At 42.0% G+C, this 27,790-nt stretch overlaps 1 protein-coding gene across 11 annotated transcripts in view; it reads right to left on the bottom strand.

The window, feature by feature from the left end:
- Positions 1–2,795: 2,795 nt before the first annotated feature.
- OTOF (otoferlin) overlaps positions 2,796–27,790 on the bottom strand; it is a 1,069,570-nt gene continuing 1,044,575 nt past the window's right edge. For 7 of the 11 annotated variants that reach the window (XM_085613148.1, XM_085613151.1, XM_085613152.1 and 4 more), the window contains one exon: positions 9,841–9,950. Coding sequence is in view for 4 of the 11 variants with exons in the window: in XM_085613159.1 (XP_085469285.1) it covers positions 3,499–3,685 (187 nt within the window). In the remaining 7 variants the exon portion in view is untranslated. The other 4 variants (XM_085613159.1, XM_085613153.1, XM_085613156.1 and 1 more) reach the window with 2 other exon arrangements.

The following is a 27,790-nucleotide window of genomic DNA, read 5'->3' as shown; positions in this document are numbered from 1 at the left end:
TTTGTCCCTTTCTCAAACTTTCCCTCAGCTTTCCTAGTCCAGAGCGCCTCTTCAAACTCCCATCAGCAATTGAATTGTTTCTCTTCTCCCAGACTTTAAGACTGCTCTCCAAGTCTAGTTTCTCACTACAGAGCCATAAAGGAGACCCCTCTTTCTGAGCAACTTCCTGAGATCCAGCTCTTTCAACACAGGCACCAAAGCAAAATCCACTCCATTTTTTCAAATCCATGTAATTGCACTGGCCTTTGGCAGAACACTGTGTCTTTACTGTTTGCAAGTGGTTAGATCTACAGCTGATCACATCCAAGTGCTTAGCACCAATGTAAGGAATTCCCCAGATTTTTTAAAGAAAGTGGGGTGGAGAGGCCATAGTTTCGATGTACATTGTGACTGAGCACCACACACAATCTTTCCCCAATATAATAAAAAGTAGTACAGAAATAAAGAACTTGAAGATCCAAGCCACGATGTAATAAACTGAGTCAAACTTTAATAAGTACATTTCAAAAGGTGTAAAAGAAAGTCACATGCTCCCGTCAAAGTGAATGTTAATGTAACAAGCCCTCCAGGATCGCATTCAAGTGCACCTGTTTCCATATACACAGGGGGCTTGGATGGGCAGACATGCTCCTTTCATACTGGGCCACTCAATTTATCTTTGCAAACAATTTGCTATTTGCTGACTGGAAAGACCCAGCTTTTCGACCTGAGCGAGACTCAAACTGAACCTTCTATATGGATCACCCACCCCAATGACCTTTCCGTAACTAACTAGACTGGCAGAAGATTCCTAGTGTAAGGCCCTTTGGTGGACGTGGTGGGAGGGCAGGCTTACACAGGAGATACCATTATGACATGTCTGCAGGCATGGTTCTCTTATGTGGTACAGGCGATCCCAGTCTGTTTTTACCTGTGGGATCCTTTCGTTGCCTGGCAGTCTTTAGTTTGGAGGTAATGGCAGTGTTTGGCCTCTTATATACTGTAAAACACCAAGGATGTGAGGGAAACCTTAGGTTTGTTCTCTAGAAATAATCTAGGTTAAGGATTACATGGAATTACCCTACTGAATCAATCATATTACCCCTTTGCTATTTTAAAACTGATTCGAATGATAGGATTTTCTTAAATTAGTGAGGTAAGAGAGTCTGGTGAGAAGTCCTAGTGATGCTATTCATGCCACCATTTGAAGGGCCCTGTGTTGCACCAGAATTACATTGTAGGGACTCATTGCAATCAGGCGCCATGAAACAAGCAGAGAATATAAGCCACGAATGTGAAAATAAGTATAATCAATCCTTGTTCATGACTCAGATTTAAGTACTATGAATTTGTATACCTGGGGAGAATTAAAGCAACAGGAGCTAACACCTCCTGTATTTTAAAAAGCATAACAATTGCTGTTTGTCTGGGTGGTGAATGATTACCTATATCTGCAGCATTGAGTTTTGTGAGGTTGCAGTTTTCCATTGTGGCTTTATTTAGTTGAGGTTTGCGTCTGTGCTTAATGAAAGCAGCCAGAATCCCAGCCTGCCTTCAATTCTGCCTCCATGACTTAAAAGTCTGATATTTTCCATACATGATATATATGTAAGTCAGGGCTTGCCTTGTCAGTGAGCCAGAAGTATCAATAGACCTGAGCTATCATGCTTTGGACCTGAGAACAAGTGGTGGACACAGGGATCAATAAAAGGCATACGCATACTATGATGGTTTAGTTCAGGAGCGTCCGCCATTGGTCAATGATAGACATTTTGTACCAAACTTTCAGAGAAACCACTGACTAGGTATTTGATTCTCATTTCAATGAGTTGCATAAATATATATTTGTAGTAGATATCCTGAAAATCTGTCATACCTCTGGCCACCTGGCAGCAGTGTTTGACACCCTTGGATTAAATGGCGATAAAGCTTCTTCATTACTTTGATACAAAGTATTGGTGCATTTACCAAGCTCTTGGAACACAAATACACATAATATTAATGGTTGTAATCTCTGTCTTTGCTAGTGTGCTGCCATCATTGTGAATTTCCTAGCATTGTTTACTATTGCTTACAAATTAACACACTTCTTTGGAAAGATTGATTTGTATATGCTTCTATATGTCCAAACTCTGGTATCCTCGTAGTGTCACTGAGGGAATGGCCCCAAAGTGGTGCCCGTTATGCATGTGTGGTTGTCTTTACGGCAATCTCTATACAGTAAGGAATGACTCAAGTTGTGTGGTGACTCTAGTACCCTAGAATGATGGGGGGGGGGGGGAGCGCACACCTATTTAATGCGATAAACGAAATATTCAAATTGTGTACAATGGTGCGACAGTGTTACGCTTGTTGTCTGGTCAAGCGTCTATAGTCAAAGGAAGAGATTACAAACCGGCAGGGTTGTTTGCACTGTGCACTGTGCTGTGGGTTAGTAAAGAACCCTATTAACTTATGCAAAAGTTGTTTAAGAACATAATGAACAAATCAAACCATTGTTATGTTTGTAACGTTGTATTAGCACATGAAATGATATACAAGAAATTTAAAAGAAAGCCCAACTTTCTTTTAAATTTCTTGTATATCATTTTATGTGACCATCATGATGTAATGATTATATGTTGTGTTCATTTAGCCATATGATGTATACTGGCGATACAATCATGTTCTCTTAATTTGGCTTGAGGACATTTTTATGCACATATTCTGATAAGCTAATACAACGTTACAAACATAACAATGGTTTGATTTGTTCATTATGTTCTTAAACAACTTTTGCATAAGTTAATAGGGTTCATTAGTAACCCACAGCACAGTGCACAGTGCATACGACTCTAGTACCCTAGCCACGGAAACCTAACTGCAGTCTTGGTGGTGCTTGATTTATTCCTAGACAGCTGGATGGCCCATTCACTGCCACAAGAGCAGAGCAAGGTCTGCCATGTCAAGATCCTCTCCCCAGAGACACAGCTTTTTGCTGGAAGTAGGATCAAAGCTGCCACCAGGGATAAAAACAGTGTGATGGTAATTCCATAATGCCAGTACTGGATTGTGGGATCATTGTCCCGTAATATGGATACTGGGAATGTTCCCTCTGTGGATGTACATTTAGAGTAGCCATATTAGAAATGACAAGCTAGGAGGTTTCTCCATGTTTATATGGCTGCCTTAAATGTCAGTACTGAAAATATTGGGGTGCAGTTAGGTATCGTTTTTGGCATCATCACAATTGCTCTGTTCCCTAAAACAGAGTGGATGGCAGCTTCCACCAGGAAGGTCTGCTTTCCCTGCGTTTGTTTAGTGTAGAGGAAACAGGTGGGCAGATGGAACGTCTGCTGCTTAATCTTAGTAATTCCAGAGTTTATTTGGAAGAATGTAAAATGTTATTTCCTTCCTAGTCACCTTCGTCGAGCAATCATCGGAATGTGTTGTATGCTTATGCTGACGATGATCTATCCATTGAAAGACATGCGCATGCATACAACAACCACACATTGCCAGTGCTTTCAGTGCCTCTGTCTAACGACCAGCATTTATCATCTTTTCATTGAGCACCCCTGGCAGAGTGTAGACAATCAAAGCTACAAAGACCACTACGATGCAGGAGAGCAGCAGCCCGAAGAAGTGCCACCGGTAGTGTCTCCATATCAGAATGCCAATGATGCGCAGAGGGTTCAGCATCCACGCGAGACTGGTACTGGGACGACTTGGTGGGATCATTTTGGTTTATTGATACAGTCAAAGAAACCCAGGAGAATCATAAACAAACAAAGAAAAACACAAAAAGGAAAAAACTGTAAATTATTGCCCACATGATAAAACTTACAAATACAGGTTCTTTTACATAGTCTACAGTTCAAAATTAGTGCAAATGTGAGAATTCTATTTACTTGACAACGAAACCAGAGCAAGAAACTGAAATATATAAATTAATAAAACAAAAAATAAATAAACATTGTACATAAACAAATCAAACTTTTCTACGTGCTAGGGACGCTGCACTCCAAACGCAAACATTTTGTCATACCATGTGGTATGCATTTCCATAAAGCTTAGCGGGTGTTGGTTAAACAAAATCTGCCTCTACGTACCCATGGAAATGAAGTGCCATCAAATTGTTCGCAACTGTGTAGGTTCCTCCGGGAGATTAACACGTTACAGTACATCCCAATGACCCACTTTGTACATCCATTAATATCAAACACTACCATGTGCATGCTCCAATAGTCTAGTGATGGGGAGATTCAATGACATGTTATTGCATGAAACACTCTAGTACCTGGATTGCTGGCAAGACATTAGCATGGTTGATGAGCTCTCTCTAGACTTGGGTTATGTTGTTGGTGCCTGGTGAGCTCTTTCTCGTTGTGGAAATCCTTAAATAGGATCTCTATTTTCTATACACCCTCTTGGAGCAGGAGCACTGTTCGTCATTGCATGCCAGGCTTTTCCAGTGACTGGAATGTAGAAGGGGATATCACTTTCTGATGAGCGCCCTCTAGAGGCGGGTGTACTGTCCTTAACTGCGTGATGAGCCCAAGTCTGGTGCAAGGTACTCTGTGGTCCCACTGTAGTGATATTCTGCTTCCAAATCTATCTGCACATGTCACTCCCTATTTGATGCTTTTAAGAGTAATCGGGGTCTCCTTGCTAGGGGCACCCTGGTGCTGTAGAACAGGAGCTGGCTCAGGTGCCATGGATGGTGACTTCAAAAAGATGACACTGGGTAAAGATTCAGTTTGGAGCTTGGAGTAAAATCTCATTACTTGCTAAGTGTTCTCTAGGTGTTGTAAGAAGACAAAAGTCTGATCTCTAGTGATGAATGTTAGATTTCAGTCGCTGGTTAGATATCTCAAGGGGATGGAAGCCTGACTTAGATCTTTGATAAGATTGTTGTAGAGGATGGAAGGAGTTTGCAGTTTATGATGAGTTTGACTGTGTGGGGTGATGCAGAGCCTGATGTACTTGAATTAGAGATTAAAGTGCAATAATTTCTCTCCAGCGTCACACACAAGTTATCAGAATGAGACATGCCTCCTCTGGTGTGGACTACCGCAGCCTGGTATGCAAGCTCTACAGTCAATGAAAAGTGACAGGGTTGTGAAATAAACTCTTGGAGTAAAAAGAGCACTGGAAGCTCATGTTTTTGTGCAGGTGTTGCACAAAGAAATGTGTCAGATATAACACAGAATTATGCTACCTAAAAGCTCCTATACGCATGTTCTGCTAAAATGTTTTTTCAGCTGGGTTTTTATAACTAGGGCTCCCGGTTTTATTGATTTATTTGCCATTTCCATCTGTAGTTATCAATATTTATTTTTTGCTAATTTTATCTGTATTTATCCATATTTATTTTGTAGAAACATTAAGCTGAAATTAGTGTATTTCCTCATTTATTTAACCGATAAGTATGCACTCATGCTTAAATGTCTGACAGGTTTCAGTGGTATGAACACCTGCAGAAGATAAATCAGTGCATATGAAAAAATGCAAATTTCAGTATCAACCTTGTGCATTTCTACTGCTGTTAAAGCTTCTTTACTAAAATTCCTGTCTTTTTTAACCCCCTTATCTATCAATTGATTTGATAGTAAATCATATTTGTACCCCGTTTCATAAAATTTTTTATTCTAATGTCGACTATTATTGAGGATAATGTTAATGGTATTTATGCTTGCTGGAAAGGCAACCAGGATAGCATGGTGAGTGACGCTTATACTAACATACATTGAAGGCGTTTGCAATTATGATATTTGCAATTTATGGTCTCTTAGAACAGCTATCTCCTGATCGGAATTTGTAAAATGTTTAAGTTGTCTTGTATGTTTAAACGTAAGATAGGATTTATTTAAATATTTACCTGAATTAATTTCATGAGCGTCAAAGAATCTATGGACCAGATTCATAAAAATAAATTTACACTTTTATGTGCGGTTACTCTTTTTCAGTATTCAAAAAGTATGATTTAATATCAAGTTTCCAGCGTAAGAGACTGCACAGTCAGGGCAAAGAACTTTGCACATAAAAAGATAGGACAGGCCGATTTCTTTATGTGCAGAGATCTCTTCCCCGATTGCGGTGTCTCCACATACGTAAAGTTACTATTAAATCGTAGTTTGCGAATAGCAAAAAAGAGTAAACGTACACACAAGTGTATGTTTACCTTTGTGAAACAGGCCATATGATGTGAATTCCTGTAATACCAGAATGAAGCCACAGAGTGTACGATGCACCTTTTGATACACCTCTAAATTCTAGTGAAATGAAGCTAGTCGACAGGCTCAGCCGGTATCCTCTCGTATTATTTTGTGGCATGTTGGGTATAATTTGTAGTGTTTCTAGCACTGGGGGCATAGGAATTTTAGCTAGAATATTAAGGAAGACTGGTGCATGGCCTTTTCTGAACATATTTGGGTTCAGAAATGATAGTTTAATTTTGCCAAGAAGACCTCTGGTAAATTGCCCAGATTCTGGAATATTGAAGAAATATAAATAAAACGGTACCTCTATTCTGTCTTCTTAACCAGATATATGTAAAGTGCATTCCCTCGTTTTGGTGAAAGAATACATCGCATTATATGTGTGCCATGAGCTTCATCTTTTGCCTAATCGGCTAAAAGTGTGTGTTATACAATTATCAAAATCTAGGCACTTACAGATGTACTAGGGTGCACGTTTGTGCTATTCTCTCTAAACCTGGTTGAAAACCAAAAATCAATATCAAAATGGTAACGGTGTGCCGTATTCTTGAACCCTAACTTGAATGCGTACTGCTTGTGCATTTCACTAGTTCCATTTATGAACTTCTCACTAGTTCGTACAATATTAATATGAACATGCTCAAAGGCAGCAACAGGGCTGGTCAGATGTATGATACAAATTGTATTGTATCAAACACGTTTTAATTGTACTCATATATGTGCTTCTGTGAGCAAAAGCCTCAATTCTAAGGTGATTTATCTCAAGACAGTCAATTTTAAAGTTACCTTGGAAGACACAATGTTGCGTTAATACTACATACCAGGGGTGTCCAGTGTGCATCCTGGCGGGGTGGACCCTTGCCAGATTTTCAGAATATACAGGAAATATACATGTTTTCCATGAATACAAGTGAAAGATATTTACAAAATCGGTGATTATCCTGAAAATCTGAGGTGGCTCTCATGCACATGGTGGAAATCCTGCTGTATATTGTTCATAGGACTCTGTGAATCTGCTCTGCTAATCCTCCGCCAGATGTCCGGCATGTACATACATGTCTGCTGTATATATGTGTATGTCTAGCTTTTTTCTCATCAACATCTTCCCCTAAGTAATTTCACTGAGGTCATATTCTTTAGAAATTCCTAACAACCAATAAGAAGTGGTTTAGCTGCTGGATCAGTACCAATATTTGGAGGGCCACCTGTACATTTATAGGAAATGTGCCCATTTAGGAAGTAGGGAGCAACATTTCTATAAGAAAGGGCTGGCAGAGGTAACGGGTCCTAGTGCACACCGCTCCATCTCAAGAAGATAAAGGTGGCACTGCTTGCATTTCCTCATCTGGCGTTTCACGCTTAGTGATGGGGCCACTCCCACACCACCTCTCCCATTATCAAATCTAAAGCAAAGCACTATGCAATCATGCAACATAACAGAGCCTTCCTTCACCAGCTGACCAGCAGAGAGACCATAACACATGAGACCCTGCCCCCCCCTAACAAATGAGACCCTGTGCAGAACAGGCCTTCAGCTGCCAGTGCCTTTAACCTGCTTCTTTCCCCACTCCTTGTAAGGCAGTGGCTGGTTTTGTGTGGGTGCTCACTTTCTCTCAGTTGTGTTCATGGACACAGATTCCTTTGAGTGTTAGTACAGTGCTGGCCTTCCGAGGCTATATATATACATTCTTCCCGCAGCACAGGTTCCCTCCTTTTCTGTGCATCAGCAGGCCCTCCTTCCTGTTCGCTCTCTTATCCATCTGTGCTAGTTTTACTTTGGCTGTGGGTACCACAAGGGACATGCCATCACTCGTGCGTTCCATGCTCTACACTGAGTAGCTGGGATCTGTTTGCACACCCTTGCGCCTCCATTCATCGGTCCTCTGAGGACACCCAGATGTCTTCCATGTTGGATGCCCTTCACCTGAAGAGTAACTCATATCTAGTGGAAGGCTGTTTCGATGTGTATTTCTTAAAGTTAAATCGTCTGAAAACAGATTCTGTTTTTACTGTGGGGGTTGTTTACTATGGTCTTCTTGTCTGATGGTTAAATATATATGACTCCTGTTGCTGTTCAATCAGTTCACTAAGAAAGCCTAACGTTGCATGACCAACTTCAGTTCTTTCAAGCAAATAAAAAGCACATTCCTGTAACTATGTTTCAATCAAGAACATACTTTGATTTTATTGCATAAGAATGGCGCTCACCGCTCCTTATGCTCTTCCCCTTTGGAATCATGCCTTCATGTTGCAGCGTGTCTAGGTAGCAGGAGTGACAACATCTGACGGTATTTCTCCGGTTCAGCGCGCTCTGCACCATATCCCACGAGAAGCTTGTATACATTTTAAGGTGGTTATTACCACTTTCACATCTCTATTCCTACACAAACCTATTTGTCCTTTAACTTCTCTCTTGGGCATAAGAGACTAATGGTCTGCTTAATGACTTTTCAAACTTAAAACAGTCAAAAGCTCAGAGGCAAACCTTTTCCAGTTATGCTTCATATTTCTGAAATAGCTCATCCATTCAAATGGTTTGTTCTTTTTAAAAATGGAATTTATAAGTTGTTGCTTTTTATCTGTTGCACAGTGCATTGTTCCTTATGAGAGAGTGTTGTGCTTTATAAAATCACTAAATAAATACATTTTGAAAATAATTTGATTTCTTAAGTTCTGCTCCTAGGTGTGTAAAATGTAAAAGATCAGAATTGCAATGAGGAATGAAGGACAGATTGCCACTTCAAATCCCAACCCTGTCAGAGACACGCTTTTGGAATGTTTGCTGATCTGACTGTCTATTTGAAGTTGATCTCTTCAGCTTTTCAGCAATTCACAATTGTAGGCACTTTAAAATCTGGTCTTTCTCTTTCACACGTGAAAGACAATGGACAGTCATGAAAATAGATATAAACTCTGTGACATTGAGACGGAAGTCTCTTATCTGCATCTCTGCGGAAATATATATTTCAAAAAACAAGTACTCAACACTAGTGTCTGGTGCTGCTGAGTCTGTATGATGTGAGAGGGTTCTGTATCTTGGGGAATCTATGGATTGCCCTAATTTACACGCCCTGTTTCCTGTTGGCAGAGAATCATGGATTTCCACTTTAGTCCACAAGGACATATGTGTGTATCTGTGTTCTAGTTTGTTATCCACTGATCTGTTTCTCCATTGCAGTTTTGTTTGGCCGAGTACCAGCACTCTCTTTGTCCTCAGTAGGCTCTCTGTGAGTGTGAGATGCACACCCATGCTCAGAATGGAATGCAATTATAATGGAACAGACGGACACAGATATTACAGCATAAGTACACAACTGGGTGACAGATAGTTTGCCTGGTAACCCTAGCTGCAAGATCAATTTTGGAACCCATGAACGCTGTCCAATCTTCTTTTTAAAACGTGGCGTCCCTGCCCATTGCCCGCCCTGTAACAACTCCCTCCAGGTCATGAAAAGAAATCCACAAGAAATTCAAGCAAACAGAAGCAAATGTTCATAACACCCGTAGGAGAGCTTCACAGGCTGGAATGGAAGGTTTAGTGGTGCGGGCCTAGGCCACCGATAAGTCTCTTGCGCTGGTGACCGCCGCTCTCATGCACCCAGCAGCTTTTTGACCATGTAACCCGGCATACTGTAGAGGAAGAGGGCCACCATGGCCAAGAGGAGCAACGCCAGCACAATCTTAATGATGAGCCATCTGTAGCGGGTACAGATGAGGTACTTGATGGACTTAAGCGGGTTGAGGAACCAGATGAAGGAGGTATCCGGCCGACTGTCCGAGGCAGCATGAGGACAACACAGCAGGAGGGAGAGCGGGTTGGGAGGAGAGGAGCAGGTGGAAAGGAACATGTTAGTTATTAGTATTGTTAATATCAGCAAGTCTGTTACAAAGATCAGATTAGTGACTGTTAGTTATTACATTTTAGTATATATTGCAAAAAAGTCTAAACAATTTGTTTAAGTCGACTCCAAAGTAAAGGAGCAGCCATGAGCACCTGTGCTACGTATACTCGTGTTCCCACCCTGTATCTACTTGATACACTGTACTGGCATCAGTGAAACAGGCCACTTTATTCTTAAGTTCTCAAATCACAGGCTGATAAAAATAGTTCACCCTTCCTTAGGTATAAAGGTACACATCGACTGCCTAATAGGTGATGAACTGAAATGGCTGAAGAGGGCTGACCCAAAGCCCTTCTCTGGGTATGCTTTGGCATACAGCAGAATTTGCTACTAAGAAGACCTAAAACAAGAAAGTACCTTGAAAGAATTAATATGGATAAATATACCTGGTGCTTTTTGTGAATCTCTTTTTTTAAAATACAATTTTGAGGGTGCTTCCCACAATCTCACAGTGGCTCAAAGAATAAGAAAATGGATATGTCCTCAGTAAATTGGGAGAAGCCTGCGCAAGCCAATGTTCTTTCCAGAAATAAATGGTTGCCCCAAGCACCTTGTGAGTAGGTAGCTGCACAAAGACCAGCATTTTACTGCAAGATCAGTAAATATACAGAACATACTCATTAAACTGCCCTAAAACATAATAGGAGAAGCCTTTGCAATCTGTCCACCTGGGCCCATCGCCTTTGTGAACCTCAGTTAGCGTACTTCATCTGGGAGCAAGCCTCACAAGCAGGAGGGTCACCCTGACCTGAGCCCCGCAGTCGCGCTCATAGCAGCTGTGCAGTAAATAAAAGACTCATATAAAAACAAGCATTGACAAAGCCAATAGTACAATATTTTTGTAACTCATGCAAATAGACACACAACATCCATACACAGATGGCCATTGATTCAAACTAAAAAGACAAAGGAGATTCCATCTATGACCTACTTCGTAAAACAATCAGGAGCCAATCAGTTGTGTGTGGGTAGATTAATGCATTCTAATAGGTCTTATTTATGATTTAGACCAGTTACGTCAAGGAAAAAGACCAGGGTTGTTTCCATGAAACAAGTGGACCTTTTTATGGAACTATTCATTTGTAACAATACATTTGTCATATGTTACAAGATAGGAGATAGTGAAAGGTTGTGACGATCACCATTCTGGGTAGCAATAGTGAAAAGTTGTTATTTACTCTGTGAAAAAAGCAAGGTTAGTAAAATGAAAGAATAAACTGTATTCCGTGTAGCTGAAGTTTTTGCCTTAAGTCCATTTTCATAAATATAGGAGGGGAAACAAGTTCCTTATTTTATTGTTGTCCTCTTTGCTTTCTGGAAACTGGAGGGGACGGAGGGACGGAGCAGGAGACCGGGTAGGGCCGGCTTTTCTTATTTGTAATAGCCCTTGCCTTACTTGGATATGTCTAATGTTCCATGGCTGGGAGATCCCCCACTTGGAGTCTTGATGTGTTTCAGCACTATACTATTGTGTAGGGAGGAGAGGAGCAGGTGGAAAGGAAAATGTAATTAGTGATGTCACGGACCACGTCATGAGTGATGTGATATGTGAAGTCGTAAGCAGTGCATTGAGCGGTGCGTAACATATAGTTGGCAAAGGTAACTATTACTGCTGAATTTCTATAGTTTTGTGCGTGTAAAATATGAACCTAACTAAAATGTCCCTGTAACCTTGTTTCAGTGAATGTGTATGTATGTACACATATGTGTGTGTGTGTGTGTAAAACACACACACTTACCTTAAAAAAGCTTACCTTGCATTGGCATGCGTGGTAAAGGCAAATTTGTGGTAAAGGCATGCGTTGTAAAGACAGTGAGTGTAAAGGTACTGCATGGTAATGTATGCGTGGCGATGGCATTGCGCGATTCTGACTTCACAGTAAAGGCTACTTCCCATCCGTGCACATAGACCAACACACATAAAGCCATGCACATACATAGACCAGCAAACAGGCACCCTTTGACACATATTGAGAAGCATCTTTCATGTATAGCACTTTTTACTGCCCTAAGGTGAAATGAAAGGCAAGCATAAAACCCCACAAAACACATACAGGTTCAGACAGCACAGAAGCAGACACACATAGAGGAAAAGTGTTGATGAACATGAAAGGATGGAGAAAGGGCGAATGTATGGATGCAATTTTCATGCAGCTTTTATATTCACTTTGGTAGCCCCCCCTGCTGACAAAATCAGATGAGTAATAGATGACATATTACTGTCAATACCTAATCAATCCTTAACCTCACTTTAGATAAATCACTTCTACTTGTAAGCGAAATACATCATTCTTAATGCCCATTCAGTTACTGCCCTCTTTGGTATGATGACCTGTTAGTAATAATTCAATGCTCTCTGCAGGCCGATTGCATGCTTTGCCTCTGTATGATCATAAATAATAGGCTTGGGCGGTAAATTCCGTTCAGCTTTCGGAATTTGCGGAATTTGGGTAAATTCACGTTCCGCAGAGATCGCGGAATTGTTTGCTTGTTCGCGCTTTCACAATGCGTGTTTGTGAGATATTTCCTCCCGAACACGCAAACAGCGTTCGCGAACAGGAAAAAAGCATCGCAAACTGGTGGCACAAGCAATTCCACGTGTTCACGGAACTCTGTGTGCTCACGGAGATTTTTTACCGTTTCGCAAAGCTTTGCGTTGTACGACTACGCAAATTCCGCCCACCCCTAATAAATATGTAGCACGGAAATTCAGTACCTTTATTTCTTTAATACTAACCTGACACTGGTAGGCTCTTCTGGTCACTCCATAAACACCAAAAATGATGTATCCGGTGTTGGACCTTCTCTTTACAAATCAATGTTAATACGAGTTGGTTAATTTAATGTTTGAAAAATGTAAACAAAAAGAGAGCGAGGAAAACAAGGTAACTTGTCCTTTTCCCCAATGAATTTTCAGAAACAAGATGGACAAGTACTTAGGGAAGGTAACTTGTAGCAAAGGTTTTTCGCCGTCACCTGTTGAAGGAGAATAAACAACTATTGTAAGAAACCCCTCACCCACCTACCTGGTAGGTGGCATGCTTCATCATCGGGGCCCAACTGGATTGCCTAGTGCAACCCAGCTGTGCTACAACGCCTGATTTACAGCGGAGCAGGTTGTTAAGTGAAAGGAAAGTGACTTAGTATGTGACGTGCAACTATGTGTTAAAAATGTCTCTGAGAATGCCCTTTGACAACAATTATTTATTACAAGGGTCCCAGGACATGAGTAAAAATATAATCGGGATCTCTACTAAGGTTTGTTATTTGCCTTGGTATCCCTTATAAATGAGGTCTACTAGTTTCAGCCTTCAGATGGTTCTTGAGGCTTTCTTCAGGACCAAAAAATTAGTGAGTGGCCTAAAATTAGGAGAGGCCACATGTGATGTGAAATATCAGCACACACCCTAAAGTGTGCTGTGAGTGTAGTGGTTAGCGATCATTACTCACCAAAACCTTTGTTGGGAGTACCTGAAAATAAAAGGTTGATCAATACAGATATATAGTTGTTTATTCGTGAATCTATTTCATCTAAATGCATGCTCCTGTATAATATAGCAGGTGGTGACATGCATGTGAAGTAGTAGGCAGGCATGTCCACTAGAGAAAACTTGCGTGGCTACAATGTGCCCCAGTGTAGTGGGTATACGCAAGGAATCGTGTAACATGTACAGGTAAGTGAAAAAAAGATTTGCGTAGCAAAATGGGGCACTTGGTGCTCATAAACGGTATCATCACTATCAATTGTGCACGTGTTTTTATGCACTTTAGCTCTAAATGTAAAGCATTTCTACTTCATTGTGACGTATCGTGTCATTCACACAGACTAGAAAACATATTTGAGACATGCTAGTTGACGTTTATGTGACATAGATTATATTGTGGCGCGTCATATCGTGCTATGATAATCACGTGAACACCGACAAGGCACCAACAACACTTAAGACTAACAACATGGAAGACACAAAAATTGGGCTCACTGAGAAAATGAGGTCGTTATGCCTCTGGTATCCGATCGGTAGATAACGTCCCCTCTGGTCCCTGTCAGAAAATGGAAGTAAAGTGGATCGGCAAATGATGTGAATTCATCTCGTTAATGCAGCATGAGTGGGCTGAGATGAAATTCAAAGTTAAATGAAAGCCGTAATAGTGCCTAGTCCTAACGATCATTGAGGGTAAACTGGTATAGGACTGGCCTGCAATTCAGGACTATGTAGATAGTGGTGCACAAGAGTCGCGGCCTCTTACTCACGTTTTTACCAGGGGGATGGGTCCGTTCTACCTATGTTCAACCGATCGGGTCCGCTTGGTTAGCCCTCTGGTGCTGGATCGGGTGGCTCTAATGAGGAAGCGAAAAGGGGGGTCACGTGTAACAACTTAGAACACTAGAACGTGTTGGGAATTCTAGTGGATTGACTGCGCATGCGTGCGCGCAATGCGGAAGTATTACGCTAAAGCTAACGAAAGAGCTAATGTTACAGTTTAAGATTTAAAAAGAAGAAGATTCCTCTGACAGTAAGGGCGTAATAGTTAAATACAGGGGAGTTCCACCTGAAGGCGAATAATGAAATGTTTTGAAGCTGGGAAGCATTGTGTGCACTGGGTGTCTCAATAAAGTTGAAAAAGTTAAAAAGCTAAATACGAAAAGCTGCATAAAAAGCGTAGGACTAGTAGGAATAGACTGGGTGTTAGCCATGTCCAGGTGGTATATTAAGGAGTGGGGTATGAATTGAAGCCATGTCATGAAAACAATTTTAAATCTTGTGGTATGGCAGAAATTGGCGCAAACCCATGTTGTAACTCACATGTAACCGAGTGGAGAAATAATTAACTATCTGAGAAGAGGTGTTGGGGAGCGTAAAAAGCTACCCCAAAAAATTTTTTGGGGGTGAAACATGTGTGGGTTTATTTGAAACAGGGATCTGTTATCCTACGATGGCTCATAAACATTGGAAGAGCATATACCCCAAGTGTGTGCGGGGGTATATAGCTAAGTGTCATTCTGGTTCTGAGATGTCATCATGGGCAGCGTATGCTATTCCACGGGACGTTGTCATTCAGCCCCGAGATGTGGGTAGAGAGTCTGTATACCCACCGCTGTTCTTTTTCTAGCAAACGTTCCTGGGTGTTAGTCTGGTTTGACTCAAGTTGTTCAATTACAACCCAGGACATGTCATTGGTAGTGTGTCCATTAGTTAGATAATGTTCTGTAAGTTTCGTGGTGCTGCGTTTACATCGGATGTTGCTACGATGTTCGCATATTCTTGTTTTGATTTTCCTGCTAGTCATCCCGATGTAGCGTAGTTTGCAAGGACATGTTATCATATAGATTACGTTTGCAGAGTTACAGTTTGTGTGTTTCTTGATGGTCCAAATTTTCCCTTCTTCTAGATGTAGGGTTTTGGTTGTCTGCGTAAGATGGCAAATACTGCAGTTGCCACATGGGAAATGGCCGGTCACTTCTGGTAGACCCCATGCATGACGTACAGTGCTAGGGACGTTCGTTTGTTTTTTTGGTCTCGTAGACACAAGGCTGTCTCTCAGATTGTGCGATCGTTTGTAGGAGAACAGTGGTTTTTCCCATTGGAGTTTTCCGGAGGTTACCATTTTCCAATTGCTTTGGATTAGTCTGGCCACCTTGTTTGAGATGGAGTTGAAAGTGGTCACACAAGTGAGAGGTATGGTCGTTGTCATGTTGGTTTTGGGTTCTAATAGGCTGTCTCGGTTTTGGTTCCTAGCTCTTTTTTTGGCTTTTTGAATGATTTTGTTGGGGTAGCCTCGGTTCTTCAATTTTTCTGTTAATTCTTCTGATTGGACTTTGAATTCTTTTATTTCACTACAATTCCGGCGCAGTCTTAAGTATTGACCAAACGGTAAATTGTCCCTCAATGGTCTTGGGTGAAAACTCTGGAAATGCAGGAGAGAGTTCTTGGCCGTGGGTTTGAAATGTGTTTTTGTCATCAGTACCCCATTTCGTGCTTCAATCTCCAGGTCCAGAAATGTGATGTTTGTGCGACTCGTGGTATGTGTGAATCGTAGGTTAGGATCTAGTGTATTGATCCAGTTTAAAAATTCACTGAGTCTTTGGTTATCATTTGTCCATATCAGAAATATATCGTCAATATACCTCTTATAAAAAGTGATGTCCTTGTTGTGTGGTGATTGAGGGTTGAGGATGTGTAGGTCTTCGAAATTGGACACATACAGCCCCGCTATGCTGGGAGCAAAGGTGCTCCCCATAGATGTACCGTATTGCTGTAGAAAGAGGGTGCCTTCATACTCAAAGAAGTTCTCTTTTAGAGCTAATTCTGCACATTCCATTATGAAGGATTTGGGTGTGTTGTAGTTCCAAATTATTTTGTCCAGAGAGGTTCGGATGACTTCTAGGGTATCATCTTGAGGCAAGCTGGTATATAAGCTTTCTATATCTAGACTCACTAGAATGGATGTGGTTGGATCGAACTCAAGGTTATTAATTTGGTTCAGTAGATCTTTGGTGTCTTTGAGGTATGCAGGTGTTGATTGAACTAATGGTTGTAAGAAGAAATCACAAAACCGGGATAGAGGTTCGAGTAGTGAGCCTATTCCAGAGACTATCGGTCTGCCAGGAGGTGGTATTTTATTCTTATGAATTTTTGGAATTGTGTAGAAATATGGTGTTGAGGTACCACCTGAGGTAAGGAAAGCTGCTTCTTGCCTGCTAATGTGGCCATTAGATTCTGCCTCATGTACCATGATGTCTATCTTGGTCTTCAGTTTATCTGTTGGGTCTTCTTCCAGAATTTTGTAATTTTTTGGATCATCAAGGAGGCGTGTGCATTCCAAGTGGTATGCATCCTGTTTTTGGATAACTATGCCACCACCTTTATCCGCCGGTTTTATGATAATGTCTTTGTTGTTTTTGAGACTTCTTATGGCAGTGAACTGCATGGCAGTGGTGTTATTGAACACCTGATTTTCTTGGATATTTTCTATGCCTTTGTAGATTGCTTGTTCAAAGGCAATGAGTTCTGCTGGTGTTGTATGAGGAGGTGGAATAAATGAAGATTTGAGTTTGAGGGTTGTGTCGCCTACTTCCTCATTTTGTGTATCTTTTGGTGGCTGATTCTCAAAGAAAGCTTTTAGTTTTAATTTACGGAAGAATTCTGATAGTTCACAGTGAAGTTTGAATTTGTCAAGTCTTGCTGTCGGTGAGAAACCTAGTCCTCTGTTTAAAATCTCTTCTTCTGCTTTAGTGAGAATGTGGTCTGAAAGGTTTGTTATTAGACTCTGCTCGCACTTGTTCCCGGTTGTGGTTCCTTGGTCCTGCTGCGTGTGTTGGCACTTGGGTTCTCGTTGTCTTCCCAGTGTACTTGTCCTCTCCGTGGTCGTCTCCCTCGTCCCCTCTGGCCTGATCCTAAAAAAGGAAATTGTTGATTTGGGTTGCCATATTGGGGCGGTGGTTGTTGGAATTGTGGATTCCAACCGTAGAACATGGGTGGAGTCATGGGGGGAAAGGGTCCTTGATAGTTGGGTGGTACTCCGGAATATACATTGGACCATGGTTGTTGCCAATGTGTGTTTCTCCCTCTCCCTCTGCCACGTTGTCTATTCCTATAATTGTTTTTGTTAGATCCGAAACTTTCCGTGCTGGTACCACTGCTCACTGAGGAGCCCTCATCCGATGATATGGAATGAGTTGATCTTATCGGTGCTTTGTAATCAGCATCTGAGTAAGGGTATGTTTTTACAAAGGAAAATTTCTTTAGATCTTTTTGAAATTGGTGGATTTTGGACTGGGTGAGTTCTTCTTTATATTCAGCTATTTCTTTATTGACCTCCTCTAGTCTTTTTTTATAAGAGGTAAGTGTCGTTTTGAAATGTTGTTCTGTTGCTTGAATATCTATCAGGATGGCATCCGAAAGTCTTTTGGCTGTTTGGATTATTAGGATAATCCAATCTCTGGTGCAGTGCCATGCGATTTGGGCCCAGTCTCTACGGAATGCTGCGTCATCCAAGAATATGCGTGGCGCGTTTGTTACTATAAGGCCCTTGGGGGCTGTGTTGGATCGTAGATATTCAGTTAATATTACCCCATGTAATATTGTTCTAATTCATGTTCTTTTTTTCTCAGATAGGTTTTCCCAGTCGGCACTTTGTGAGATGGTTTGTGCCACGTTGAAGTCTGCTAGTAGTGGTGATGCTGCTAGGATGTTGTTGACATCCTCGTCTGTGAAAGTGAGTCCTGTGTTTTCAGCCATTGTGTCTTGTTTGCTATTGGCGGGCGGTGTCACGTGAAAAACAAATGCAGAACTAGAAGGTGCGTCTGATACGGAATAAAAGTTTTTAAGCTCTCACAGCTGTGCGCTGTAATGACAAATGTAAACAAAAAGAGAGCGAGGAAAACAAGGTAACTTGTCCTTTTCCCCAATGAATTTTCAGAAACAAGATGGACAAGTACTTAGGGAAGGTAACTTGTAGCAAAGGTTTTTCGCCGTCACCTGTTGAAGGAGAATAAACAACTATTGTAAGAAACCCCTCACCCACCTACCTGGTAGGTGGCATGCTTCATCATCGGGGCCCAACTGGATTGCCTAGTGCAACCCAGCTGTGCTACAACGCCTGATTTACAGCGGAGCAGGTTGTTAAGTGAAAGGAAAGTGACTTAGTATGTGACGTGCAACTATGTGTTAAAAATGTCTCTGAGAATGCCCTTTGACAACAATTATTTATTACAAGGGTCCCAGGACATGAGTAAAAATATAATCGGGATCTCTACTAAGGTTTGTTATTTGCCTTGGTATCCCTTATAAATGAGGTCTACTAGTTTCAGCCTTCAGATGGTTCTTGAGGCTTTCTTCAGGACCAAAAAATTAGTGAGTGGCCTAAAATTAGGAGAGGCCACATGTGATGTGAAATATCAGCACACACCCTAAAGTGTGTGCTGATATTTCACAGGGCATTCTCAGAGACATTTTTAACACATAGTTGCACGTCACATACTAAGTCACTTTCCTTTCACTTAACAACCTGCTCCGCTGTAAATCAGGCGTTGTAGCACAGCTGGGTTGCACTAGGCAATCCAGTTGGGCCCCGATGATGAAGCATGCCACCTACCAGGTAGGTGGGTGAGGGGTTTCTTACAATAGTTGTTTATTCTCCTTCAACAGGTGACGGCGAAAAACCTTTGCTACAAGTTACCTTCCCTAAGTACTTGTCCATCTTGTTTCTGAAAATTCATTGGGGAAAAGGACAAGTTACCTTGTTTTCCTCGCTCTCTTTTTGTTTACATTTGTCATTACAGCGCACAGCTGTGAGAGCTTAAAAACTTTTATTCCGTATCAGACGCACCTTCTAGTTCTGCATTTGTTTTTCACGTGACACCGCCCGCCAATAGCAAACAAGACACAATGGCTGAAAACACAGGACTCACTTTCACAGACGAGGATGTCAACAACATCCTAGCAGCATCACCACTACTAGCAGACTTCAACGTGGCACAAACCATCTCACAAAGTGCCGACTGGGAAAACCTATCTGAGAAAAAAAGAACACGAATTAGAACAATATTACATGGGGTAATATTAACTGAATATCTACGATCCAACACAGCCCCCAAGGGCCTTATAGTAACAAACGCGCCACGCATATTCTTGGATGACGCAGCATTCCGTAGAGACTGGGCCCAAATCGCATGGCACTGCACCAGAGATTGGATTATCCTAATAATCCAAACAGCCAAAAGACTTTCGGATGCCATCCTGATAGATATTCAAGCAACAGAACAACATTTCAAAACGACACTTACCTCTTATAAAAAAAGACTAGAGGAGGTCAATAAAGAAATAGCTGAATATAAAGAAGAACTCACCCAGTCCAAAATCCACCAATTTCAAAAAGATCTAAAGAAATTTTCCTTTGTAAAAACATACCCTTACTCAGATGCTGATTACAAAGCACCGATAAGATCAACTCATTCCATATCATCGGATGAGGGCTCCTCAGTGAGCAGTGGTACCAGCACGGAAAGTTTCGGATCTAACAAAAGCAATTATAGGAATAGACAACGTGGCAGAGGGAGAGGGAGAAACACACATTGGCAACAACCATGGTCCAATGTATATTCCGGAGTACCACCCAACTATCAAGGACCCTTTCCCCCCATGACTCCACCCATGTTCTACGGTTGGAATCCACAATTCCAACAACCGCCGCCCCAATATGGCAACCCAAATCAACAATTTCCTTTTTTAGGATCAGGCCAGAGGGGACGAGGGAGACGACCACGGAGAGGACAAGTACACTGGGAAGACAACGAGAACCCAAGTGCCAACACACGCAGCAGGACCAAGGAACCACAACCGGGAACAAGTGCGAGCAGAGTCTAATAACAAACCTTTCAGACCACATTCTCACTAAAGCAGAAGAAGAGATTTTAAACAGAGGACTAGGTTTCTCACCGACAGCAAGACTTGACAAATTCAAACTTCACTGTGAACTATCAGAATTCTTCCGTAAATTAAAACTAAAAGCTTTCTTTGAGAATCAGCCACCAAAAGATACACAAAATGAGGAAGTAGGCGACACAACCCTCAAACTCAAATCTTCATTTATTCCACCTCTTCATACAACACCAGCAGAACTCATTGCCTTTGAACAAGCAATCTACAAAGGCATAGAAAATATCCAAGAAAATCAGGTGTTCAATAACACCACTGCCATGCAGTTCACTGCCATAAGAAGTCTCAAAAACAACAAAGACATTATCATAAAACCGGCGGATAAAGGTGGTGGCATAGTTATCCAAAAACAGGATGCATACCACTTGGAATGCACACGCCTCCTTGATGATCCAAAAAATTACAAAATTCTGGAAGAAGACCCAACAGATAAACTGAAGACCAAGATAGACATCATGGTACATGAGGCAGAATCTAATGGCCACATTAGCAGGCAAGAAGCAGCTTTCCTTACCTCAGGTGGTACCTCAACACCATATTTCTACACAATTCCAAAAATTCATAAGAATAAAATACCACCTCCTGGCAGACCGATAGTCTCTGGAATAGGCTCACTACTCGAACCTCTATCCCGGTTTTGTGATTTCTTCTTACAACCATTAGTTCAATCAACACCTGCATACCTCAAAGACACCAAAGATCTACTGAACCAAATTAATAACCTTGAGTTCGATCCAACCACATCCATTCTAGTGAGTCTAGATATAGAAAGCTTATATACCAGCTTGCCTCAAGATGATACCCTAGAAGTCATCCGAACCTCTCTGGACAAAATAATTTGGAACTACAACACACCCAAATCCTTCATAATGGAATGTGCAGAATTAGCTCTAAAAGAGAACTTCTTTGAGTATGAAGGCACCCTCTTTCTACAGCAATACGGTACATCTATGGGGAGCACCTTTGCTCCCAGCATAGCGGGGCTGTATGTGTCCAATTTCGAAGACCTACACATCCTCAACCCTCAATCACCACACAACAAGGACATCACTTTTTATAAGAGGTATATTGACGATATATTTCTGATATGGACAAATGATAACCAAAGACTCAGTGAATTTTTAAACTGGATCAATACACTAGATCCTAACCTACGATTCACACATACCACGAGTCGCACAAACATCACCTTTCTGGACCTGGAGATTGGAGCACGAAATGGGGTACTGATGACAAAAACACATTTCAAACCCACGGCCAAGAACTCTCTCCTGCATTTCCAGAGTTTTCACCCAAGACCATTGAGGGACAATTTACCGTTTGGTCAATACTTAAGACTGCGCCGGAATTGTAGTGAAATAAAAGAATTCAAAGTCCAATCAGAAGAATTAACAGAAAAATTGAAGAACCGAGGCTACCCCAACAAAATCATTCAAAAAGCCAAAAAAAGAGCTAGGAACCAAAACCGAGACAGCCTATTAGAACCCAAAACCAACATGACAACGACCATACCTCTCACTTGTGTGACCACTTTCAACTCCATCTCAAACAAGGTGGCCAGACTAATCCAAAGCAATTGGAAAATGGTAACCTCCGGAAAACTCCAATGGGAAAAACCACTGTTCTCCTACAAACGATCGCACAATCTGAGAGACAGCCTTGTGTCTACGAGACCAAAAAAACAAACGAACGTCCCTAGCACTGTACGTCATGCATGGGGTCTACCAGAAGTGACCGGCCATTTCCCATGTGGCAACTGCAGTATTTGCCATCTTACGCAGACAACCAAAACCCTACATCTAGAAGAAGGGAAAATTTGGACCATCAAGAAACACACAAACTGTAACTCTGCAAACGTAATCTATATGATAACATGTCCTTGCAAACTACGCTACATCGGGATGACTAGCAGGAAAATCAAAACAAGAATATGCGAACATCGTAGCAACATCCGATGTAAACGCAGCACCACGAAACTTACAGAACATTATCTAACTAATGGACACACTACCAATGACATGTCCTGGGTTGTAATTGAACAACTTGAGTCAAACCAGACTAACACCCAGGAACGTTTGCTAGAAAAAGAACAGCGGTGGGTATACAGACTCTCTACCCACATCTCGGGGCTGAATGACAACGTCCCGTGGAATAGCATACGCTGCCCATGATGACATCTCAGAACCAGAATGACACTTAGCTATATACCCCCGCACACACTTGGGGTATATGCTCTTCCAATGTTTATGAGCCATCGTAGGATAACAGATCCCTGTTTCAAATAAACCCACACATGTTTCACCCCCCAAAAATTTTTTGGGGTAGCTTTTTACGCTCCCCAACACCTCTTCTCAGATAGTTAATTATTTCTCCACTCGTTTACATGTGAGTTACAACATGGGTTTGCGCCAATTTCTGCCATACCACAAGATTTAAAATTGTTTTCATGACATGGCTTCAATTCATACCCCACTCCTTAATATACCACCTGGACATGGCTAACACCCAGTCTATTCCTACTAGTCCTACGCTTTTTATGCAGCTTTTCGTATTTAGCTTTTTAACTTTTTCAACTTTATTGAGACACCCAGTGCACACAATGCTTCCCAGCTTCAAAACATTTCATTATTCGCCTTCAGGTGGAACTCCCCTGTATTTAACTATTACGCCCTTACTGTCAGAGGAATCTTCTTCTTTTTAAATCTTAAACTGTAACATTAGCTCTTTCGTTAGCTTTAGCGTAATACTTCCGCATTGCGCGCACGCATGCGCAGTCAATCCACTAGAATTCCCAACACGTTCTAGTGTTCTAAGTTGTTACACGTGACCCCCCTTTCCGCTTCCTCATTAGAGCCACCCGATCCAGCAGCAGAGGGCTAACCAAGCGGACCCGATCGGTTGAACATAGGTAGAACGGACCCATCCCCCTGGTAAAAACGTGAGTAAGAGGCCGCGACTCTTGTGCACCACTATCTACATAGTCCTGAATTGCAGGCCAGTCCTATACCAGTTTACCCTCAATGATCGTTAGGACTAGGCACTATTACGGCTTTCATTTAACTTTGAATTTCATCTCAGCCCACTCATGCTGCATTAACGAGATGAATTCACATCATTTGCCGATCCACTTTACTTCCATTTTCTGACAGGGACCAGAGGGGACGTTATCTACCGATCGGATACCAGAGGCATAACGACCTCATTTTCTCAGTGAGCCCAATTTTTGTGTCTTCCATGTTGTTAGTCTTAAGTGTTGTTGGTGCCTTGTCGGTGTTCACGTGATTATCATAGCACGATATGACGCGCCACAATATAATCTATGTCACATAAACGTCAACTAGCATGTCTCAAATATGTTTTCTAGTCTGTGTGAATGACACGATACGTCACAATGAAGTAGAAATGCTTTACATTTAGAGCTAAAGTGCATAAAAACACGTGCACAATTGATAGTGATGATACCGTTTATGAGCACCAAGTGCCCCATTTTGCTACGCAAATCTTTTTTTCACTTACCTGTACATGTTACACGATTCCTTGCGTATACCCACTACACTGGGGCACATTGTAGCCACGCAAGTTTTCTCTAGTGGACATGCCTGCCTACTACTTCACATGCATGTCACCACCTGCTATATTATACAGGAGCATGCATTTAGATGAAATAGATTCACGAATAAACAACTATATATCTGTATTGATCAACCTTTTATTTTCAGGTACTCCCAACAAAGGTTTTGGTGAGTAATGATCGCTAACCACTACACTCACAGCACACTTTAGGGTGTGTGCTGATATTTCACATCACATGTGGCCTCTCCTAATTTTAGGCCACTCACTAATTTTTTGGTCCTGAAGAAAGCCTCAAGAACCATCTGAAGGCTGAAACTAGTAGACCTCATTTATAAGGGATACCAAGGCAAATAACAAACCTTAGTAGAGATCCCGATTATATTTTTACTCATGTCCTGGGACCCTTGTAATAAATAATTGTTGTCAAAGGGCATTCTCAGAGACATTTTTAACACATAGTTGCACGTCACATACTAAGTCACTTTCCTTTCACTGAACAACCTGCTCCGCTGTAAATCAGGCGTTGTAGCACAGCTGGGTTGCACTAGGCAATCCAGTTGGGCCCCGATGATGAAGCATGCCACCTACCAGGTAGGTGGGTGAGGGGTTTCTTACAATAGTTGTTTATTCTCCTTCAACAGGTGACGGCGAAAAACCTTTGCTACAAGTTACCTTCCCTAAGTACTTGTCCATCTTGTTTCTGAAAAAAAAAAAAAATAATAATAATTTAATGTTTGGACAAAATAAAGATTACAATTTCCAAAGTATCATTTTTTTCATTTTAAATGCAAACCGTTTTCCTTTAAGGAAAATGGTCTGCCTTAAAAAAAAAGATTGCTTTATCTGAAAGCAATCACAGACATGGTGGGCTGCTGACCCCAGCAGGCCACCATCCCTGTGATGGCAGTAAATCCGAGTGGGTTACAAATTGCCACCTACCTCATTAATATTCATGTAGTATGCTTATTTGTCACCCACTATGAATTGCTAATGAAACTCAAGAGTTTCATACATTGGGAATAGCGATTTCCTAATTGCGATTTGCTATTCCTATTTTTGTACATCTAGCCCTGACTCTCTATTAGCCATCAGGTACATAGTCTCAGTTTGGACATGGGTGCACTCTCTCCAGATGTGTTCTCTGTGCATGCGCCACTGGACAAGTTAGTGTATGCACAGTGGAGTGCGTATTTGACAGACATGGAGGAACTGTTGAGTGTCTGTCTTCATGCACCAACTAGAATGGCCCTAAATGCCCCACAAAGATTGGTCTTGTCACTACAGCCAGCTTGGAGCCAGGGCAGGGTAGTCAGGAAGTTCCAAGCAATTCAAGAAGAAACCTTTAGAAATTCCTCCTACTTTAGAGAAGGCAGCAGATATAAAAATTGGACCCTCATACCCACTCTTCAGTTCACTTTCTGTACCTGCGGAATGACTCTGAGGACTGCCTGCTGCCGTGGCTCCACAAGACTGCTTTGCTGCACCTGGAATGTCTGCTTTTTGCCTGGAGCCTGCTTTGAACTGTTAGAGGCCTGCCCTGCTGTTGAGCCCTACTTCTCCACCTGAACACGGACTACCAGAGTACCGCCAAGGGCTAGTTTGCTGGCCTCCTGTTCAAAACCACAGGGACATAACATGCTCCCACCATCTTAAACCCGCACCTGGACCCAGCCTGAGGGAATCCTATCTCCCCAAGTAGTGCCCCTCCAGCCCTGGACCCTTGGTGGTGGTGCTACAGGTTCCCAGATAGCCAAAATCCAAAACATGGAACTTGGAAAAAATGTTGTTCAGAGGTTCTATGCCAAAGAGGTATCCGGACTCCTCAAACTCTTGTCAGACTACAGCCTCCTACCTAATCCTGCTGGAGATTTTCGACTTCCATAAAATGAGTACGTCAGAATGTAGAAATTTTCACTGCAACATCGACCTGCAGCTCCCCGACGACAATGCTCCCTGCTTGGACACCGCCTGCAGCCTTGCCCCACTGAACTGTACTTTCTCAGAACATTTCCTTCAAAATTTCTTATAAGTCCAAAGGGAAGAGGTGACCGGGCTCAAGCCACTTCTTGTATCCGACCCGCGTTCCATCGCAGACGGCCATATTTTTCCACTTTGACCTGGTCTAGCACGACTAGATGTGCTTTGATCTTTTAGGTGCTAGTTTTTACTAAAAACGTTAAAAATGTATTACCCTGGTTCTACTGATTGAATTTTGGTTGTTTTGGTGTCAAATAATGTATTACAATTTACTCTATCCGCATTGAAACCTGAACGCACATGCTCCGTGTGAGGCATGCTGCATTCCTAGATCTGTAATTCTCAAAGTGTAACTGCTAAATTCACTGGGAAGTAGTTGCTGCTAAAAATCAGTTTTTACTGCTGTTACTAACTTACTGCTGCTAATAATCACAAATGAATTAAACTTTTAACTGCACCACCACTTTTTAACTGTTTATTACTATTAATGTGCATTGACTTATTAGAGAAATTCTGCTTTTAACATTTGACTGCTCCCTTCCCCCCCTTGCAACAGAAAGGTTGCCACAGTAGTTGGCGCTCAAAAGAAGATCGGGGGCGCGCAGCTGATGTGTGCAGCGGTCTTGCCTCTGGCGTACCATGGCCGTGCCAAAGGCAATCCTGTCTGCGCCCATTCGTGTCTGGTCTGCGGCCAGTGCCCAGCCACTGAGCCCGTCTCGGAGCAGGTAAACCTCTCTCTCCTGAATCCCTAAAACGCTTCATGAGTAAAGCATCTCATAACTGCCACACTTGGGACCCAATATGCCTAATGGCTCAGTATCTTGCATTGGCTGCAGGGGTGAGTTTGGTCTTCCTTTTGAGCAGTCCCCGGCTGCGTAGCATACACCCACACCTGCTCTTAAATCCCTCTCTGCAGGGACTCATAAACACAAGCTCCTTGAGCAGACATGCGCAAGAAGTCAATGACTTAATCTTAAACTTAGTCAATGACTTAATTATAGATTATCAGCTCAATTTCCAATTTATCACCGAAACATAGCTCAAACCACGGTGCAATCCCGATATAGCTGTTGCTCTTGCCCCTGGATATAGATCCTGAGCGGGGACAGGCAGAAGGATGAAGTAGTGGAGTAGCCATCATATTCCGTGGCAGCTTCCAGTGCAGCTCCCTTGACATAGATTCCCTTCAAGGAGCAGAAAGCTTAGGATTCTGCCTTAAATTCAACCCTTCCCAATCCTTTGCTGAGTGCCTACTCTATCGCCCTCCTTACCCAGGAGCATCCTCCCTAACCACATCCACTTGCCCCTTTCTTACTATGATACACAAATGTAACCGCCTTGGGAGATTTCAATTTTCATTTTGACAATCAAAACAACTCAAAAGCTACCAACCTCCTAGACATCCTGAAGATGACAGGGCTCTCCCAATTGATAGGTGTTCCCATTTTCGATGGAACCTACCCTCAACAGGATCTGCACAAATCATCCCTGGCTAGTAACTGGAGATCTTATCATTCAGTTATGGTCACACCACTGTTTAGTCCCCTTCGAACTGTTAATCATCACCCACGATTCCCTTGCTTGCACCGAAGACAATTCCCCCATCACATTGCACACATGGGGAACGGAGAAGAAAACTGTAACCTCAGTATTCGACTCTCCTCCACCATCCCGACTCTTACGGGAAGGTTAGTCGAAGACCCTAATTCCTTTAATACAT

The sequence above is a fragment of the Triturus cristatus genome, chromosome 6 (assembly GCF_964204655.1).
Source record: "Triturus cristatus chromosome 6, aTriCri1.1, whole genome shotgun sequence".
NCBI classification, from domain to species: Eukaryota; Metazoa; Chordata; class Amphibia; order Caudata; family Salamandridae; genus Triturus; species Triturus cristatus.
Note: the sequence above shows the minus strand (reverse complement) of the source record. Positions and strands in the feature narration are given on the sequence as shown.